This window comes from Spinacia oleracea, chromosome 5 (assembly GCF_020520425.1).
Source record: "Spinacia oleracea cultivar Varoflay chromosome 5, BTI_SOV_V1, whole genome shotgun sequence".
Taxonomy (NCBI): domain Eukaryota; kingdom Viridiplantae; phylum Streptophyta; class Magnoliopsida; order Caryophyllales; family Amaranthaceae; genus Spinacia; species Spinacia oleracea.
In genome coordinates, this window is record NC_079491.1 from 38589883 (window position 1) to 38612007 (window position 22125).

General features: G+C 36.2%; 1 protein-coding gene across 1 annotated transcript; it reads right to left on the reverse strand.

Annotated features, from left to right (window-relative positions):
• Positions 1-15684: 15684 nt before the first annotated feature.
• On the reverse strand, positions 15685-20480 carry LOC110797146 (CDP-diacylglycerol--inositol 3-phosphatidyltransferase 1). The gene is made up of 11 exons (XM_022002241.2): positions 20159-20480; positions 19839-19965; positions 19671-19755; positions 19514-19563; positions 19215-19254; positions 18868-18912; positions 18714-18779; positions 18518-18632; positions 18380-18436; positions 18118-18216; positions 15685-16322 (listed from the first exon to the last, which is right to left on the reverse strand). Exons 2-11 carry the CDS (start codon positions 19897-19899, stop codon positions 16263-16265), a joined length of 678 nt encoding a protein of 225 aa, XP_021857933.1. The 5' UTR covers positions 19900-19965; positions 20159-20480; the 3' UTR covers positions 15685-16262.
• Between the last annotated feature and the right edge of the window lie 1645 nt (positions 20481-22125).

The following is a 22125-nucleotide window of genomic DNA, read 5'->3' on the forward strand; positions in this document are numbered from 1 at the left end:
GTGGCTAAGATATTCACCTCCTCGATCTGATCTTAGAGCTTTGATTTTCTTTCCATGTTGATTCTCTACTTCATTTTGAAATTCTCATAATTTCTCTAACGATTCAGACTTGAGTTTCATTAAGTAAATATAGCAATATCTACTGAAATCGTCCGTAAACGTTATGAAATAGCTGAAATAACCTCTAGCTTTTGTACTCATAGGCCCACATACGTACGTATGTATTAGTCCCAGTAGTTCGCTTGTCATTTTGCCAAATAAACAAGATTCCCATTGATCAATCTTCTCTAAGTCGAATGATTCTAGAATGCCATTCCTTTGAAGTATTTCCATGCGCTTTGTGTTTATATGGCCTAATCGACAATGCCACATATATGTGAGATCGGAATCACCATTTTTAGCCTTTTTGGTATTTATGTTATAAATTAGTTTGCTTGTATCTAGCACATATAGACCATTTTTTTTGTTTTGGTGAACCATAAAACATTCCATTCAAATAAAAAGAACAACTATTGTCTTTAAATTGAAAACTAAAACGTTTAGAATCCAAACTTGAAACGGATATAATGTTTCAGGTGATAGTAGGAACATAGTAACAGTTTTCTAGTTCCAAAACAAAACCACTGGGCAAAGATATAAAATAAGATCCTACGGCTAATGCAGCAATCCGTGCTCCATTTCCCACGCGTAGATCCATCTCGCCTTTATCAAGCTTTCTACTTCTCCTTAGTCCCTGCGAATTGGAACGTAAGTGTGAGCCACAACCAGTATCTAATACCCAAGAAGTAGAATTTGCAAGATTACAATGTATAACATACATACCTGAAGGTGAAGCGACGTTTCCGTCATTATTTTCTTCCTTTATTTTAGGGCAATCTCTTTTGTAATGACCAATTTAATTACAATTGAAGCATTGCGATGTAGAAGGAGAAGTGTTCTTCCTCATCTTGCTCTTGGAGGGCACCAGTTGCCCTCCAGGAGTGGATGAAGATGCAGCCTTTCTTTTCTTCCCCTTGCACACTTTCTTAAATTTAGTGCACTTCACATTCAAAGGGTATTGCTTGAACTTTAGGATTCTCTCGAATTTCTCGAGCAATTCCAAAAGTTCACTGAATGTGTTCTCTTTCTGATTAAAGAGATAGTGCATCTTAAACCCCTCATAATCCCTATGTAGAGAGTTTAGTACAAGTGATATAGTTATTGGATCTTTGATGGAACCACCATGTCTCTCTAATCCAATCATCACATTCACATGAGACCGAATTGGTGTGTTTCTGTCCATCTTAGCCGTGTAAATGCGCTTTTGTGCCTCTAGAAGCTCGACCTCCAGACACGACTTGTGTGGGGTAATGAGTTTGAGATTGCTCATTGAATTAGCCAATTCATCAACCCCGTTGCCAACAGTTTGGCCATTGGGTTGATGAAGGAAATAATGCCCTTGGTCCAAGTATGCATTCAATGTTAAGTCTAATAAATGCGGTTCAGTATTAATTAACAAGTTAATAATTCAGTGAGATCAAGTGAGCTGAATGCCTAGCTAGAGGCCGCTTCAGTTCAAGTGGAATTAATGATATTAATCCACAGCTTACTCTTGACTGAACCCGTAGGGTCACACAAATAGTACGTAAACGGATCAAGTATTTAATGGCATTAAATACTCCATCTATGGATATTCGGAATCGACGGATCTTGGTTTCAGTGGGAGCTGAGATCGTCACAGGCAAGAAAAGAATACTCCGGAAACGATGATATTGCCGGAAACGGAAATATGGATCGTATCGGAAATATAAATATTATCCAAGTCGTAGATGTTGCCGGAAACGGAAACATGGTACGTATCGGAAAATATTATCGGAAATGGAAATATTGCCGGAATCGGAAATATTGCCGGAAACGGAAATATTGTCAGAATCGGAAATATTATCGGAATCGGAAAATAATTCCGGAAACGGAAATATTAAATATTTGTTCGAAACGGAAATTAATTCCGGAATCGGAAATATTAAATATTGTTCGTATCGGAAATGAATTCCGGAATCGAGAATTTAATCGGAAGCGTATCGTACGAATTAGCATCGGACGAGGCCTGCCAGACGAAGGCCCAGCACGAAGTCGGGCCATCGCCCAGCAAGCCAAGCGCAACAACCACACGCCAAGCATACGACCAGGCCCAGCGCTAAAGCCAGGCCCAGCCGTAGCTTGGGCGCGCGCGCGGACAAGGCTGCGACAGTGGGCCTTGCGCTGTGCGCTCGGCGTGGGCCGCAAGGCCTGCGTGCGGGCGTGCGGTGCTTGTGCGCCACTCGTGTGTGTTACTCGGAATCCTAAGGCTACCGGGATTCGTAATATGATTAAATCTAATCCTAATAGATAAACTTTGTTTAATTAGAATCCTAGTAGGGTTATAATTAAATAGATTTGTATTCTAATAGGATTATAATTCCTTTCCATAAACTCTATAAATAAGTGCCTAGGGTCACATATTTACAACGAGTTTTAAGTATTCAAAGTGAGTTTTGAGAGAAAAATTCAGTCACATATTTGCCTAAAAGTGCCGAAAATAATAGTACCTTAAGGGCGATTCTAGTTGGTCAATCTTAAGGCGGATCCGGACGTGCTGTGGACTATATACGGAGGGACCACACTTGGAGTCCTAAAGACTTGTTCTTGTTCGGTTCGGGCGCAGCTAGGGAAGGCACGCAACAAAGAGTATGCATCTAAACTGTGCTAAATGATTATGTGTAAATAATATGTATTCCTGGCTTAATGGTTGTTTCCGCATGATTTATGAACTGTCATATGTATCATAACCTAACAGTGGTATCACGAGCCTCTTATTATTTTCATAATCTAAATTGCATGAACATGGTTAAATATTACAAATTTGCAAGAATTAAAAGGGGTGATTAATTTTCGTAATTGTTAATTAATTGCAAATTGCGTTTATTTAATTATACGTACGCAGTTTTTCGGCAGTTTCTTCGTTACTCATCCAAATCGAGTGATTTTTGTGTCAATTCCGCATGTAAAAGGCATTCTAAAATTTTGACAAAAAGAATATTTTTCTGCCGAACCCAGAATTCTCAAATTTGAAGCCTAACTATGACTTTTCGAAGGTTTTAGTTTTTCGAATGCAAAATTTCGTAAATTTAAGATGTTAAATTAAATATTTGCGATTCTTGTTGATAAATCTTGAATTTTTGATTGACCTACTGTATATGTTTAACAAGTTTGAATGCCTAGCCTTGTTAATTATGCAATCTAATTTGTAATTCTGATTAATTTGTTGAAAATTAGAATAATTTAGAATTAATTTGATTTTCATAATTAATTATGATTTAATTAGATACCTATGATTAAAAACCACCATAAAAATTGTAAATTTATGATAAATTTTAAATTTTTATGACCTAGGCTTGAATCCATGTTAATCGGAAATCAATTGAATAATAAATTTTCGATTTTTCGCCCTAAAATTATGAAATTAATATTATTTATTAATTTGTCATTAATTTTAAATATAAAATTTTTAAATTTTATGCAATTCGTTCATATAACTTGCACGCACAAAGCAATGGACGCTACGTGTTACCCTTAAGGGGTGTTGTATAGTGCGGGCATGTGACGACGAGCAAGGGAGCTCGTCGCCCATGCGGCACGAATGCAATGAGCAAGGCCATGGTGCACGAGCACAAGGCAGCAGCCCTGCCTTGTGTCGTGGGCTATGAGCAATGGACGAATGGGCATGGGCGAAGGCAAGGCACGGCAGTCGCGTGTGGGCAGCAAGCGAGCTGCGCCACAACGTGCACTGCCTCGCACAAGCGCGCGCAGCCTCGCGCGCAGCGAGCGCAAGCTCGCGTGCCACGAGTGCTGCGCCCAGCGTCGATGCCTCGCGCAGCGAGCGCTGGCTCGCATCAAGCGAGCGCTGGCGAGCGCGCGCAGCGAGCGCTGGCTCGCATGCAGCGAGCGCTGGCGAGCGAACGTAGCGAGCGATGGCTCGCGTGCATCGAGCGCTGGCGCGCGCGCAGCGTGCACAAGCTCGCGTGGAGCCTTGCGAAGGATAGCAGCATCAGCTATGCGACGCAGCGCATGGGCTGCAAGCACATGGCCAGCGATGGCTGTGTGCGTGTGGCCCATGGGCGTGCGATGCGTAAGGTTGTTGCGTTACGATTAGATCGTTTTGAAATTTTAATTTGAAATTTTCAGTTTACGTAATTTTAATTAATTTTAAAATTAATAATTTAAATTATTTTCTTGGATTTTAATTTTTAATATTGTAATTATAATAAATTTTATTTATTCTAATTATTTTACTAAAATTAAAATCATGAATTAATTTAAATACGACTGAAATTAAATTAAACTTTTTGGATTCAATTATAAATTTATATGAGCTTTAAATTTTAATTAAATTTGTATGTTTCCGGTTGGACTAGAAATACATTTTTATGTTTAAAATTAGTAAAGCATATGAATTTATTGGTTTAAGTGGGAGCCCTTTTAGTCATAAACTCTTGATTAGGTCTACAAATCCTTAAGGTTAAAACAACTTGATTAGAATTAATAAGGACTGAATAATTGGTAGATTATTGGTGCCCTTGATTAATTGCTGCAAATGTTTACGTGATGCATAATGTGTTTTACTAACCAGCTATGTGGGCCATTCATGATAATGAATGGGTGAATGGTATATATTGTATATGTACTGTTTTGCAGGTTATGAAGTGACTAGTATGGCCCAAATAGGATAGAAAATATGGTCTGCGTACCATTAATTTGAATGTAATTGGTCTAAAGTACCAAAGTTGTTTTTCAATTCAAATATGGTCTGCGTACCATCAAATAGTTGTAATTAGTTTTAATTATAGCTTATCCTATTTGAAGAAAATGGTGCCTCCCACGGAGATTTTCAAGACGGGCTTTGAAGTTAAAGCTTCAAGATGAAGTCGGGCCATACTAGATCACATTTATCTTATGCATGTTTTAAGTTATTTATTGCCTTAAAATATGTCTTAAAATGCATGAGATCAAAAGCTTGATTATGTTGCATGATTAAGGATTTTAGTTCACTTAAAATCTAACCAACATAGTAAGAGCCTTAAGTTCCAAACTTAAAAATTGAGTTAAAAGGTGCCATGCCAAAATATACACTTGCTTGGATATCCTTTACATCAATCTAGTAATAGTTTTCGCTCAGCGAGGTGTTACTTATTGGTCCTAAAGGGGCAAGGTACACAAATAATTGTGAGTACATGTTAGTTTTGGTGAAACTCAACGATATAAGTAAGGAGTCCTTTTATGTCGTGGCAAAATCGATAGGTTTACCTAATAAGTTCTTAGACGTACCTATCAACCAAGAATAGTTTCTAGACTATTAGCAAAAGGCTTTTGCTTACCTAAGATGTTTTAGGATTAAGTCGACAAACTGTGCTTAATTCTTCAATGATTTTAGGATCTTGGAATCATTTTATTCACACCTGCCGGAACAATAAATTCGAATAAAATGCTAATAACTTGTTGAAATTGCATGATTGCTTTAATTTTCAAGTTATTACTCATGATAAATGTTTAGACTTTGCATGCTTCAATGTATGTTTTAATTATTGTTTATAATTAAATATCTTGCACTGCGGTAAATCCTTTTAGAAAGGTAACAGTAAATTTCCTCGATTGGTAATGAATCCAAGAACGATTCACGGAAATGAGAGAAAGTGAGCAATTTAAAATGTACGTTTCTTATATCGACTTTTATGGTTGTTTTCGAACATCAAAGTCGAATGGCAAACCAATTGGTGCTTGTGAATTCAAAATACAATGTAGTTTTGAGATCATAAAGCATTGAGTTTAATACGCTCAGCTTTACCAATGGTTAACAACCTAATATCTTTGTCCATTTAATTCTCGAATGAGTCTAGTCCCTAGACATTCGAATAGATCGATGCTTAGAGAACTTTAGAAGCTTCTGGTAAGATCATCTAGTTGAAACTTAATATTCAACATAAATTAAATGGTAAGAACCTTGTTGGGGTGACATTGGACATGTCTAACAAAGTATAAATGTCAACACTAAAGAATTCAATTCTTAAGACTATAAGAAAGGGTACAAGAAATAGGAAAACGAGGAACAAATGAAAGGAATTTACGATTCCGTTTCTACCTATAAGTTTATGTTTAAAGAGGAGTGACCTAGCAATCAAACTTCCTTGGTATCATATACCGCTTGAGGTTCTTACTTCGGTAATAACTCAAACAATGGAAGCTAGGATACACTAATGACCTACAAGTGGGAAATAAAGCATGGCAATGCTACATTAGTTGTAGGGTCATCTAGTTTGTTTTAAGTCCTTTCAAAGGCTGGAACTTAATGGCTATTTTGTTCCATAATCAGCATACCTAAATTTCTGCTTCAAACACAGAAAGACTCACATTCAAGAAAAACAAAAACAATGTTTGTTTGTTTATTTGAATGAAATGGTCAATTACAGGTTGAGTCAATATGCTTGATTAAAACAAACAACTCTTTAAAGAACTTTACTAGGTTCAAATCAACCCCTTGATTTGAGTTCCACTAATCTTTGGCATTGTTGCTTAGACCATATCAACAAGTTAACATACATAAGCTCTATTTTGATGGACTTTTGAAAGTTGATTGATTTCTAGATCATTTTAAGACAACTAGTCTTACTTGTTGAAAGTTACAAAAGATATGAACTATTGTTAGAACGCCTAGACAATAGAGTTCAAAGCTAAAGAAAGATTTTATGACTTTATTATTTCACATGGATTTGAGTGAATATAGGTTTATTTACTCAAATGTGATATAAGTTGAAACTGTTTGGCTAGTTCAAAGATTCAGAAGTATAAAATCCACTTGGCAAGAAATCATAAAGATCTAGGTTAGATCATGTTGATGATTACTTGAGACCAAATATGATCATCAATGATTGTGTGTTGTAATTTCACAATCTAGGTCCATAAGATATGGCATATCTTAGTTGGAATAATCGAAGTCAATTAGTACTTGATTCGATTAAAGATGAATCATAAAGACTTTTCCTATAATTTCTAAAACAAAATGCTCAACTACCACCAAACTAAACTAAATTCGTCAAAGCTATAGAAAAGAAATTTCAGAATATCTTTTCGATAATATATATCTAGAGAGTTGCTAAACTCAGTGGGAGCTTAGTGTTTGTTATTCAACAAACTAAGGCCCAAGTATAGATATATGTTTCATTGTGATTTATTCAAATGAGACACAAGGGTATTGTTTCTACCACGAATTTTTGAGAACATAATGTTTGTTTGCTCGAAATGATGTCCTTTTGGAGATTCGTTTCCAAAATGACAAGTGGGAGAAAAATAGACCTCGAAAGTCTTCGAGGCGAACAACAAACATAAACGGACATTCCGGAGGCTTTTTCGAAGTGCTTCAGAAAAACCGAACTTATTCTTTAAGGACTTTAGAAGTGGCTTTAAAGAATAGATATCTCTTAGAAGACTTTACAAGTGCTTCAAAGAGAATAGAATATTCAAAGGACTCTCAAGTGCCTGTTGATATTCTATTGTTTGATGTTCTATACCCAAGTAGGCATAGAGTTCAAGTCGCTGGAACTATGAGATTCTTCTATTAGATAGTAAAGAAACATAGAGTTCTGGTCAATGAAACTATGAGATTCTTCTATTAGATAGTGAAGAAACCTACAACTTGCAGTCAAACTATTATCATGTAGATTAATGAGTTTGTGACTTGTAAGAAAGCTATGACGAAACCTAGATTCCCTAAAATGGTTAGAGGCCATATATAGACTCAAATGTTTTAAATGGTTAGAGGCCATAAAACATACTCAATGTTTTGATGAAAAAATTGAAATTTTGTTGATTTGCAAGAATAGGTTCACACCTATTGGTTGCAAGTTTGTTTTAAGGATAAAAACCATCAAACATGAAATTGTGTTCACACACAAAGCGAGATTAGTTGCTAAACGTTACAAGCAAATTCATGGTGTGAATTGTGTTGAAACCTCATGCATAATCGTAATGCTCAAGTCTATAATTCAAGCAATGATTGCATATTGGTACATATAGCAATTGGATGACAAAACGTATTCCTCAATCAAATGTTGGAATAAACTATGTACATGGTATGTCATAGGATTTGTGGATCCAAATAAATGCTTGAAAGAGAAAGCTAGCTTATAAAATCTAAGTACAGATTTAAGCAAGCAATTGGGGATTGGAATTATATTTTAATGAAGCTAATAAGTATTTTAGTTTCATAAAATATACATGATTCTTATAGATATATAAGAAGTTTAGTGGGAGTACGTAAAACTTAATTGGTCCTATGTGTATCACACACATATCTCTCTATTGTAAAATAACATTCAAATGCTAATGACTTAGATTTGAGATTATTCATCAATGATGGACCATGGCGAAACTTAGTACATACTGGGTATTAAGATCTATTTACAAAGATCTTATGATATTGTTTTGGATTAAGTAAATGGCATTTACTAAATCAAACACGAAAGTCTCCATTGGAGATATTCGACCCATGTGAATAAATCTAAGTAAAGGATGTTTGAACTATGTATAAGCATTTACTAAGTTAAACATCAAAGAGTCTAAATGAGATTCTTAACCTATATTATATGTCAAAGAATTTAGCTGAATTTAGTATCTACTGAAACTAGATAAGCTAAAGTTACATGAATAGAATTCAATTGGGAATTATTCTGCAAAAGAATTTATCATGTATGATATAATATGAGGATCGCCAAAAACGTATCGTATGACTTTAGGCATGACGAACATATACCAATCTCTATTGATCTAAGTAAAGATCAACTAGATTGAGATCAAGAAAAACTTATGGAACTTAAAAAGGTACATAGGAATAGTTCTTGATTCAAGGAAATAAAGATATGCTAAATATTGATGCTACACGCATAAACACTGGCAAAGGATCAAGCAAGATTCCCTTGGAGTTAACCATTGATAAGGACGAGCTATAGAGCATCGTGTTTTGAAATGGCAACATGGGTTGGAGACCATGAGTTGTTGCGTGGGAAATTAAAATATTAATTTCTATGTTCTAAGATACAGCTGGAAAGTCTTCCACATGTCTGTGAACTGCTTGGATAGGTAAATCCAAACAAAGCATCACTAGCAACCTAAACAGTTGAAGTAAAAGTACTTATTGCCTAAGAAGCAATAAAACAGAGTTGTTTGTATTAATGAGTTCTTCATTGAACTTTGGTGGATCACATGTCTGCTAACTTGATGGCTCTTCATTGCAAAATGCGTAGAACCACTATCGAAGTAAGAAAGACTAGATCACATAATAAACAAACTCAAAAGATCTTATCATCCTATCTCGAATATAATTCGATGAAAAAGATATTAAGATTGGCAAAGCATGATAACTAAACCTATGCAACAAGTGAGAAAGCAACACTCACATTGTAGCACTGGAAATCAAGCATAGCTTTGAATTCCATGAAATGTTTTAAAGATGGGTTCGAGGCCCATGGTTGTAAAACATTGGGGTTGAACATTTATCATATATGAAATGAATTTTCATATTCCATTTAATCTTGGTTTAGTATTAAATGATGAGTCCCTTCAATTTGACGATATATTCAAGATAGACTGTCAGGACCAGTCCTGTGACTAAGAAATGTCTATCAAGTGAACTTGAATGTCAAAGGTTGAAAATGGTCCCTAGTCGGAGTTTTCTATAAAATTGGACGCATAGAAAACGTTAGACGATTAGAATGCAAGATGACTAGTAGTTCTGTTTCTTGAACTATGTGGACATGGCAATGTCATAATCATTTGCATAGATACTTACTTTGGGAAGACTAGTATCGGACAAGACCTATGAAACTTTACTGTAAGAGATGAAAATCTGTCATAAGTAAATTTCATTAAAATTATTAGACACTAAATCCTCAATACCTGAGTGATTTGAGATTACTTGTTTGAGAACTGGTTGCTTTGACGTTGACCAACCGTCGCACCGTAAAAGGAGGCTATAAAGGCAACGCTCAGGTAATCACCTATCAAACGAAGTCTAATCTCAAGATCGCAAGATTGGGATTGTCCTCCCATAAATCGGGATGAGATGCTTAAAAGTTGTACAAGGCCACTCGGAGAGCTAGAAACTGTGAAATGCATGGCCGTGCTCGGATGAATCATAGGCTATGATTATCTGTTTATTTGATCAGTTGAACTCTGAAACCGAGGAACACCTCTGGACATAATAAGGATGACAACTCTTACCTTATGTTCAAGAGCAAGCATCGAGCGACAAAGGAATTAGGAAATGCACACTTGTCCCTAAGGACAAGTGGGAGACTGAAGGAAATAATGCCCTTGGTCCAAGTATGCATTCAATGTTAAGTCTAATAAATGCGGTTCAATATTAATTAACAAGTTAATAATTCAGTGAGATCAAGTGAGCTGAATGCCTAGCTAGAGGCCGCTTCAGTTCAAGTGGAATTAATGATATTAATCCACAACTTACTCTTGACTGAACCCGTAGGGTCACACAAATAGTACGTAAACGGATCAAGTATTTAATGGCATTAAATACTCCATCTATGGATATTCGGAATCGACGGATCTTGGTTTCAGTGGGAGCTGAGATCGTCACAGGCAAGAAAAGAATACTCCGGAAACGATGATATTGCCGGAAACGGAAATATGGATCGTATCGGAACTATAAATATTATCCAAGTCGTAGATGTTGCCGGAAACGGAAACATGGTACGTATCGGAAAATATTATCGAAAATGGAAATATTGCCGGAATCGGAAATATTGCCGGAAACGGAAATATTGTCAGAATCGGAAATATTATCGGAATCGGAAAATAATTCCGGAAACGGAAATATTAAATATTTGTTCGAAACGGAAATTAATTCCGGAATCGGAAATATTAAATATTGTTCGTATCGGAAATGAATTCCGGAATCGAGAATTTAATCGGAAGCGTATCGTACGAATTAGCATCGGACGAGGCCTGCCAGACGAAGGCCCAGCACGAAGTCGGGCCATCGCCCAGCAAGCCAAGCGCAACAACCACACGCCAAGCATACGACCAGGCCCAGCACTAAAGCCAGGCCCAGCCGTAGCTTGGGCGCGCGCGCGGACAAGGCTGCGACAGTGGGCCTTGCGCTGTGCGCTCGGCGTGGGCCGCAAGGCCTGCGTGCGGGCGTGCGGTGCTTGTGCGCCACTCGTGTGTGTTACTCGGAATCCTAAGGCTACCGGGATTCGTAATATGATTAAATCTAATCCTAATAGATAAACTTTGTTTAATTAGAATCCTAGTAGGGTTATAATTAAATAGATTTGTATTCTAATAGGATTATAATTCCTTTCCATAAACTCTATAAATAAGTGCCTAGGGTCACATATTTACAACGAGTTTTAAGTATTCAAAGTGAGTTTTGAGAGAAAAATTCAATCACATATTTGCCTAAAAGTGCCGAAAATAATAGTACCTTAAGGGCGATTCTAGTTGGTCAATCTTAAGGCGGATCCGGACGTGCTGTGGACTATCTACGGAGGGACGACACTTGGAGTCCTAAAGACTTGTTCTTGTTCGGTTCGGGCGCAGCTAGGGAAGGCACGCAACAAAGAGTATGCATCTAAACTGTGCTAAATGATTATGTGTAAATAATATGTATTCCTGGCTTAATGGTTGTTTCCGCATGATTTATGAATTGTCATATGTATCATAACCTAACAGTTGATACCTCACACGACATCTATCCCTTAGATGACTTAGGAGTGCATGAGGCTCATAGGTAATGAACCTCCCTCTCCAATTTTCAGGGATAGACTTTAGGATAATTTCCGAGACAAGGTACTTGTGAAGTGCCCAATTTTTGTACCTTTCTGGAGTCATACCCCACGCATAATAGCTAGGAAAAGGTTGCTTGACGACATAGCTCATGTCGTTTACATTTAAAACTTCGATAAGTTTCCTTTCCCATTCAAGAGAGTTAGTCAAGTTTAACTCGACATCCAGTATTTCTGATGCTTTGATTTTTGTTTTAGACATTCTACATTTGAAAAGAATTCGCAATAAATAACCATTCATAATCTTTAATAACTTTGAAATAAAAGCGATCATGCAATCATTAAAGCTATTAAACATTTCATTCATGCAAAAATAAAACGTGGTCCAAAATGAATGAAACGATTCCAAGACCCTAAAAGTCATAAATTCATAAGCAGCTTTGGCATGTCTTAAGCCTTTTAAGATTCTAGGTAAGCAAAACCTATTGCTAGTAATCTCTAAATTACTCTTGGTTAATAAATTAATTCCATAATTTATTCCTTTGCCACAACATATGCCATTGTTGTTTGAGTTAAAACCACAATCAACGTGTTCCTTTGGGATACCTTACCATCTAAGTCAACTAAAATAGCACCTCGCTTTGGCGGAAATCTACTACCTTAGATCCTTAGATTTTTGTAAGTGCTTGATTTGGAAGGCAATTATAAACTCAATATTACTTTGGACCTAGTTGTTTCTATGTTGGTTTGATTATTTAGTGAACTAAATCTAATCGAGCATACAAACAACATTCATGCATAATATACATTCATTCAATATATAAGTGCATAAATTTAATTTTGGTGAACTAGTATGGCTCAAAACTTTGTCTTGAAGCATCCAATCTTCATTCACCTTGTTAGCTTGGCTTCGTCTATAAATTCATTAAAAATCTAACTTAAAGTTCTAAGTTTCCTAGAAGTACTTGAAATAATAAATAATTACATCAAAACTTCAATGGTACGCAGACCATATTTAAAACTTTATATTCAAAGATAAAACAGTACGCAGACCGTATTTAACTCTCCTAGATTGGCCATACTAGTCACTTTGAATACCTGCAATACATAAAATATTTTCTATGCATTCATCCATTCGTGTCCTAAAATGAATGACCCAAATAAATATGCAAGTATTTACATGATTTATTTAAAAATCACGTTCACATAAAACGCGTCCTAAAAGATTAATCAATTCCGAATTATTAATCCTTAGAATTATTCTAATCAAAATTTAATTTAATTAAAATAATGGTGCCCTACGAAAATAATTAAAATCAATTATTTCATTGAATTTCATTAAATGGCTCCCACTTAAACCAACATTTTAATTTGGACAATTTGATTTTAAACTCACGGCCCAGCCCAAGTTAAATAAAATAAAGTAAATAAAAATTCCATTGTTAGCCCTTTCATGCGAAATTAAGTCCAAAGCCCAAACGAAACAAAATAGCAAAATTGTGCAACATGGTCTAGGCTTGCTCCCATCCCAATGCCTCCTTGTGAATTGCGTGCCACACGAGGCCGAGGAGCAGCGCCCCTCCCCCGCATAGCACATCGCACAGCCTGCAGCGTAAGCTGCTGCTGCTGTTGGTTGTTCGCTGCTGCTGTTGGTTGTTCGCTGCTGCTCGCTAGCCAAGGCCAGCGCGCGCTGGCTCGCCCAGCTCGCTCGCTGGGTGCCTCGCATCGCTGCGCCAAGCTGCGGAGTGCAGCGCGCATGGGCTACGCTTAGCCATACACGTCGCACGCCCTTGTTCCGCGCCTTTGCCTTATGCCGTACGAGCCAACTAACCAAAAAAATAATTTTTAATTTCACGGAACGTTTTTTGCATGATGTTATTTTTCATAAAATTAACAAAATTAATCGTTCTATTTTTCGAAAAATAATAAAGTGGGTGATTTTATTAAATTTTCAACAATCCAATTTTGAGAAATTTATAAATCTTGGCTAACAAAAATTAAAACTTAACGAACGATCAATATCAACAAAAATTTGAATATGTTAATCCAAAACTTTAAATCATTCTAAACATTTAAATTTTAGATTTTTATCAAATTTGGTTTAGGTGATCAATTAAAATTAACGGATCTTATCAAAATTTTAATCCATAAATATTTAAATCTGCCATTTAACATGAAATTACATTCCATTTTCCAACTAAACAAATTTCCAGATCTAAATAATTATTAAAATCAATTTACGATCTAAAAATCATTCAATTAGGGAAAATTAAAATTATGGTTTATACTTAACATTTATGGCCGAAAATTTTACCATAATTTTAAAATATACCCAAGAACAGTAGGGTAAAATTTCAATTAATTCCTAGTAGTTTAGGTTGAGTAATTAATTGAAAAACTTTCCAAAATTTTTAATTTTATTCATTAATTAACAAAAACGCCCAAAAACTCAAACTTCGGGGCCTGTTTATGCGATTCTGTTATCATGGATTGATCTTAAAACGCCGTTTTCAATCATATTAGGGCCAGAAAAATCGAATTTCCGACATTTAACGAATTCAGAACATATTCTACAATCTATCCAATAATCCATAAATATTTCGAAAATTCACGAAAAATTCAGAAAAAATTCGACAACATCACAAACATATTAACGTGTCAAAAAGTACTTGAAATACATGTTGCCCATGATACCACTGTAGGGTAATACAGTTAAAAACATATTAACGCAGCAGAATAATCCCCAAAGCCAGGAACCATGTATAAAGTACAGATCAAGCAGACTTACGTTTGTAGCGTGTTTTCCCTAGTTCAACGAATCACGAACACCAATAAGAACTCCAAATGTCGTTCATCTACTTGGTTCACCGACACGTTCTGATCCGTCTTGAGCATGCATCTTTACCCTTGAACCAATTAAATAGTAAAAGGTCGGTAGGCCTAAGATCCTTCCCAGCCTCTGAGAGGAAACCCATTTGAGCTTCCTTGCGCACCACAATCCCAACTTTGGAACAAATGTCAACAAGAACATCGCGCACCAAATTATGCCTGAACTTCACACCCACTTCACTGGAGCAATGGACAACATGATCTCCCCATTGGTCCATCCTTGGAGCATTGCAACTCGGGCATAGACTACCTTCCGAGAACAAAGGTATTGTGAGCCTATAGCACAACACAGAGCGGAATTGAAGATGATTCATCCTCTGCCCCAAGCCATCAATGGGTATGGTGAACAGAAAAGCTTGTGCATGCGGGGCACGGATACAACTGAGAATAACAACCTGTCTTGGCTTAGCATATACCTAGCAACGAGGTTTTTCTCAATGACACCAAAGTAACACTTTGCCAGAGTTTCATCATCCGGGGGGCAGGAGAGCCAGTGGTGAAAGAGAGAGCATCAACGTTGCAGAAAGCATTGAAATCATCAAGAGCGTGCTGAAAAGAAGAGCCAGAGGAGACAATACCCCCTCGACAGGATCTTGGCCTGCAGTGTGCTCGTTTGCAAGCGATTATTATTATTATTATTATTATTATTATTATAGTTGTGATGTTTTGTTCAGGCTGGTAATTTAATTATTAGGACCATGTAAAAATCAGTTCAATAATAGAACAACAAAAGAGACACCAAGTAGTTCGATATCAAGAAAGGTTTACATACAAGTGATCAGCGTGGTAATTGTTTGGTTATATAATTAGATGTCAGCTTATAAACTGACTTTTTAAAACTTTAACAAGCTCTTGCTAACGTACTTAGACCAGTTTAACGTACTTAGACCAGTTTACTGTTAGGTAACAACATGTCACTGAGCGATGAGAGCCAAGGTAATTTCCCTTACTACCCTGACTAATAAGGTATGTCGCCCCACATGAGTGTCAAAAGCAAGAGAGACCATGGTATACCAAAATTCATATGAGCAGGGAATACAAAGACCCAAACAAAACAACATTCACGGGTATAATACGACGATCCAACTAAATCCACATTTGGAAAATCTTTCCTCATCAGTATACACTTCTGAGAAATATGTTTCCATCAGGCGCCGACTTGCTGTAAATTCTTAGCTCTCAACAAGAGCAAGCAAATGAAACCAAGTACTAACAAAATCTACAACTATTAAATGTTATTATGTGCACCCCATCAATCAAAGTAAAAACAAAAGCATCAACCCAGAAAAGTGAACATTGAACATCTATTGCATAAGATGACATTAGCCTCAAAACTAATAATTGATCAAGATCATTATCCACAAGAATTTGTCGCGGTTAATCTCGGGAGGCCCACTCCATGTGAGAAGAATCATTTTAGCTGAGGCACAAACAAGTTCATCCGAGTATTCCTGATTACCAGTGGGCTCTTCTTTCAATGTGGTGAGCAATGCCATTTGCACTATCACGCTCAAATTAGAGTATCCAAGAGACTGAGCATATGAAGTTGAAAATTTGACCAATTTACGCCTTCTGTTTTCTGTTTATGTCATGCAGAACACATGCATCTGCAGCAGTTTTTAGCTGGAAAACATACAGTGAAACCACAATTTAGACACATGTACAAGAATGAGCATTTCTTAAGTATAATAAGAAATGGAAGGTAATGAATTTGATAATGAAATTTATATTCCGTTTGAGTGATCCAAAGATAGTGATTATCATGTTATAGTTTTGAAGTTAAAACGGGGCTTCTGCCTGCATAGGCAGACAAAAACTAACTATACCTTTGACAAGTAGGCAGAGTAAAACCAACTATACCTTTGACAAGGCAGAGTAAAGCAGAAAAAAAATCTATTTGTAGTGCCTTCTAGTACTCAGGAAGACACCTCATTTTTGGATTTTATAGCAACTATGATTAATCTAGCAGCTTTTTTTCAATTAAAAATAAAACTTTGTTCATGCCAGAGGCCTTTGCTCTCTCGTGTTAGCAGTTGGCAAGGATTTAAATACAGTTGCGGTCTTAGATTCTAAGAATCATGAAAAACTAAAGGCGTCATCATTTCACGCAACAATAGAAAAGATAACGTGTGAATTGACAAAGTCGGCAAGGTTTTGGATGAGTCAGATGAACCATTCAAGGTAAAAAGAGAAAAGGGAAAGCCCTCAAACATTTTTACCAAGAAAGAGTTAATCTTGTTTGGACTCTAGTTGTCTCGCAATTGAGACATACGAAAATTTTCTGACAATAACAGAAGGCTTCAGGAGAAACATACCCAAATGACGAAAGTTCCAAAGATCGTGCGAATGGCAATGAAGATATGGATTCATTCGCCACTTAATAAGCCAGGTTCCGGAAAGTTAATAATTCGCCAATCATAGGAATCCTCTGTTGACCTTGATTATAATCTTCTAACTAGCTGCAGGGGGAAGAAGTCCACTTATACCATTGCCACTCTATGTATGTGACAAAGGTACGGGCCATGTCTCCAAAGAGCTGTATCTTGAGGGAACCCCCCACGACTGTAGTTCAAGGAAACAGTGTCCAATCATCTATCCTAGTTGTCAAAGGAATGAAGCAAGCATGCCAGAAAAAGCAGGAAACATTCCGCATCATCACGCTTCCCCCACGAACATAAAGTTCACCATTAGATCACTAAAACCATCCAAAGTATCAAATGATAACGGAGATCCCAGCCCAAAAAGTTAACTCTAATTCCCCATTACTCGAAAAGAAAAATTCTCCCAAACAGAATCTTGAAGGATTAAGGCTGAAAAAATTGTCCGCTAACAGGAACTCAGCTAGTAAAGATTGATATAGATTCCAGTCCAGTTTGTATTAGCCCAAAGAGGAAGAAATACATCCACCAGATTACCAAAGACAGAGTAGAAGAAATGGAGATTCGGGGAAGAAAAGGTAAATCATGACAGGAACAGAATCTGAAGCAAACTGATGATCAGAATTCAAGATGGCGAAGTACTTCAGTAGTGTATTCAGTCAACATACAAAATCTATGTAACCATCCATTCAAAGTGAAGCATCGAGATGCTAACCACAAATACAATTGATGATCTTGTTTCATGCGGGATATCCTTTATTTATGGAAAACTTTAAATTACTGTCTAATTTCTTTAATCCTAGCGAGATTTTCAAGGAAGCTCACTAAGAGGCAATAAATGCTACGAAATATGGGTTCCTTATAAGTTGCACTACTACTTAGGTTGTATGTTTTGTGTCCGTCAACGGAAGAATATACCACAAAAACTCGGACTATCAATACAATGTGGAAATTACTATAGCGAATAAGGAGATCATTAAAGTCTTAAAAACGAGTGAAGAAAAAAATTCGCACAATCTAGGGATACAATTATGAGTTACCTGTATTATGTTGATTGTTTGCTTAACTGCCCATCCAAACAGAACTAGAACTTCTAGAAGAAAGAGAGCCAAACTTTGTTTTCTGGAAGACAGTAACACCTGTGGTAAGAATGCACAAACAAAAAGATAAGCAGGAATTCTGTAAAAACAGGGGAGATAAATAAAAACAATGGTGGCTCCAGATTTCAAAGTTTCTTACATAATTTCCCACCCTTATCTAAACAACAAATAAATAGTTATATACAAAGTAGAGATTTCTCACATCGAAGACATCTTCAGTTCGACTCTTTGCAAGGTAAAAAAGGATTATGTACAGAACCTGTGGAATTTTGAAATTATCAGCATAAATATTGGGATTGTATCAACTTCTGCTTCTGGCAACAAAGCAAAAATTCATTACCTCACATGAGACACAACAGAATGCCATAAACATTCTGTTTCCATAATACAATCGGAACAGCCAGCTAGAACTGTCTTTTACATCTTTATGACTGGCCTTGCCGGTCAAGAAAGTACTGCAGTAAGGAAGAGAATTAAATCACCAAATATAGAGGAATATATTTCAGAGATGGTGCTGAGAAGATTGATCAGAATACCTGTACATTTGGAACCAATGGCTCGCAATATCTAAGGCAAGCAATGATAAGAAAACCAAGCTAGGTCTGCAAAAAAAACATAAGGATCAGATACATGTTAATGCAACAAGCAAGCACAAATGAACATGAAGCAAACGGAAATTTCAGTATTTACCTATATATTTGAGACAGTATGACTAGCAAACAAGCAGTGCTGATCCTGAAATAGTCATATTGCTCAATGTAAGAAAGAGTTGCAATAAATATAGCATTCAATCTATCAATCCTGCCATTAATGTCAGACTTCTCAACAATATGCAATTCATTAAAGTGTGTTGAGCATAACATATTGTAGCCATCTATATGTTTTAAGATGGAAGTTAAAAAGGATAACAGTTATTGAGCTCATGACATTTTCTACAAAAAGTTAATCATATTACTGGAGAAAAGGAGGGGACAACTACAGATGGTGTAATTAACAATAAAGAGAACAAGAGAGGGAAATAATAAATAAAAAAAGACCTGTCTGTCACCATGTCCAACACAGCTCCAAAAGTTGATACTGGAGAGACAACGAGCATGAACATGAAGTCAGAGAAAACTTATACGATCCGAATAAACATAATATACTCAATTCCAAAAAAACTCAAAACATAAGGAAAAGTTTGTAATTCCCATATTAATAAGATACAATCCTAAACCACAAGAGAATCTTATTGGCACCCTTTCCAGTTCTTCTCACATTACATGTATTAAACAAGACATTCTCTTAAAGAAAACTTAATACAAAAAAATACAAACGAAGAGTAAAGCATTCATACCTTGATTGAGTTTGCGAGCAAACCAGCCATCAATACCATCACATACAAAGCTGCAATCAAAGATTCAAAATTCCAGCACTCAGCCAAGATCGGTTTGAAAAATCGGCAAAATCGGGTTCATGAGAGTAAGATAGGTTTGGCAAGTAGTGGTGATTACCTTATAAAATACAGAACTGAGAAAAGTCCTTTATGAGAAAAGCATATTGCAAATGCGACACAATTCATCAAAACTCTAATGTACCCTGCATTTACATATAATATATAATTGAATTAAAAATGCAATTTATTTCCAGCATCAATTCAACTAAGAATTAACGAAACTCACCAATTATGTTAGGTACATAAAGATATATTGTTGACATCGTCGGCTTCGATTTATCGGCCATTTTTCTCCACAGGGTAATACTGCAACGGTATGATCTACAAAAGATTGCAACTTTCAATTTTTACACCTGCACGTAATGGACGTACATATATGTTTATTCAGTTTCACCAAAAAAAAAAAAAAATAGAGTTTTATTCAGTAACCTAGGTCAACTATGAAAAAAAAGAAATTTCAACAGAGACACAAAGCAGCATTTTCAATTGACAAGAAATCAGAAACAAGCATCAATTAAACAAGAGATTTTAGGGTTAGGATCTGACCGATAAAATCGAAATTAAGCACAAGGAATGTTCGTCGGATAATTTGAAAGGAGCTAGGGTTAGGATCTGGTGAAAGGAGTTTGATTCTGAGGTGGTCGAGGAGGAAGGAGACGGCGGAGAGAAGCGGAAACGCTGTCGAAACGCCGTCGCCGGGGTGGATGAGCGAAGTGTTTGTTTTGACAATGAAGATGAATTACCAGGGGAATGGGGATAAAATGATAAATTATTAGAGGGTGGTGTGGAGGTTGAATTAAGGTTGGATAATACGGAGTAATTTAATAAGGGTGTAACTGTGGGAGGTTTTTTTTTTTTTTTTTTAATAAAGCTACTAGTCTACTACGATGTGTGTTTCCAATTTTTCCAAATGAGCTAGTACTTGTTAAATTTGTTTAAATAAAATTAATCTACTAGATAAGCATCATTTAAAAAAAAAAAAAAATTGAGTCTTTTCCGTTTATAGAAGCAACTATATATTCCATATAGTCCCTGCTTTATAAAATAAAATATTTTTATTGAAGATAAATATCACGCATGCATCGAGTGTACAACATTAGTACTTACTTTGTATTGTAACAGGGATGGGGGATTCAAATGGTTATTTGAACTCAACCCGATCATCAAGCAAACGTGATATCCAAGTTCGGTCTAGATCAAACTCCTATTCATTATTCTTGAGTCCGGATCCGACGAACTTTTAGACTTCTGAATCGTTGGACCTTCGAATCCAGTGATTAACGATTACTACAAAAGTTCCATCATAATAATCACAAAATTCGAAAATTATCAAAAAATATAAAATAGAAAATGTGTATTAACAATTTCAGAGTATTTTTTTTAAAACGCCAAAAAAAAAAACATAAACAATGGATATTGGTTTTGTATATTGTGTACTAGTCTACGGATGAGAGTGTAATCATCTTTTATTTGCCTTCAATTTCTTGGAATAACAAAGAATATTTGAACTTGAATTACATTTGGAATGACCCAAAGCATTTATACCCCTAAGAACTAGAATAGCCTAGCTTGTAATATTTGATTAATGAAGCAACTAAGGCATAACAACAATACTTGTCCACCATGGAAGAGAATCACTAATTAAAGATATGAAAAAGTTATTCTTATTCTTCGTCATTAATAAGCTAAATGATTCTTTCCCCATAATCAATTATTTAGGGAGCATCATTTTGTTGAGTTGAACCCTCTTTGCTAAGAATTGATTTACTCCAGTACAACACTTGAACACCTTTTGATTTCTATGAATCCACATAGAGTAGATAGTTTGTAACTTTATACAAATAACATCCCATCCAAATGTCATTAATATATATCACATTCCATTCAAATGCCATAAATGATCACATTATTATTTCTAATTTAGTAAACAAATGTCATCGTTTTTGACATTTTTAAAAAAAAAAAATTAAATTCGTCTGTATTTCTCTCCAAAATAAAAAATGAGTTTGTCTATGCCACCTAACCTAAAAAAATGAATTTTGTCTATATTTTGAGAGGACCCTCGAAGCAGGCTCGTGGGAGTCTTTTCCCCTAATATTGCTCGTCCGTTGCACGGTGTTAAGTTGCTTGGTGGTCCAGCTAGTTCCAATCCAGTTTTTAGTAGTGAGCTTGTGATGCAAAGGGTGAGCAAGACCATTGGGCTTATGGATAAGGTTGCTCAGCTTGATGATCCTCAGTGTGAGCTATTATTACTTAGGGCATGTATCGGAGTTTCTAAACTCTACTTTGCTTTGCGTACTTGTCCTCCTAGTATTTTTGAGGCGGCTCAGCGCTCTTTCGATGAGGCTCTTCGGTCTTCCTTGGAGCGTATTGTTACTGCTTCGGGGCCTGGCTTTGGCGATTGACAGTGGCGACTTGCCACCTTACCTTTTTCTTTTGGCGGGCTTGCTGTTTATTCCGCATGTGATGGTCGTCATGATGCTTTTCTTGCTTCTCGTCTGCAGTCATTTGGT

Excerpts from the sequence above, each read along its gene's own strand:
- LOC110797146 (XM_022002241.2), bottom strand. The coding sequence starts at position 19,899 with ATGGCCGATAAATCGAAGCCGACGATGTCAACAATATATCTTTATGTA. Across the intron at positions 18,437-18,517 it reads TCTGTTGTGTCTCATGTGAG|GTTCTGTACATAATCCTTTT; the intron begins GTAATGAATTTT and ends AAAATTCCACAG. Across the intron at positions 18,217-18,379 it reads GAACTGAAGATGTCTTCGAT|GTGTTACTGTCTTCCAGAAA; the intron begins GTGAGAAATCTC and ends TTCTTACCACAG.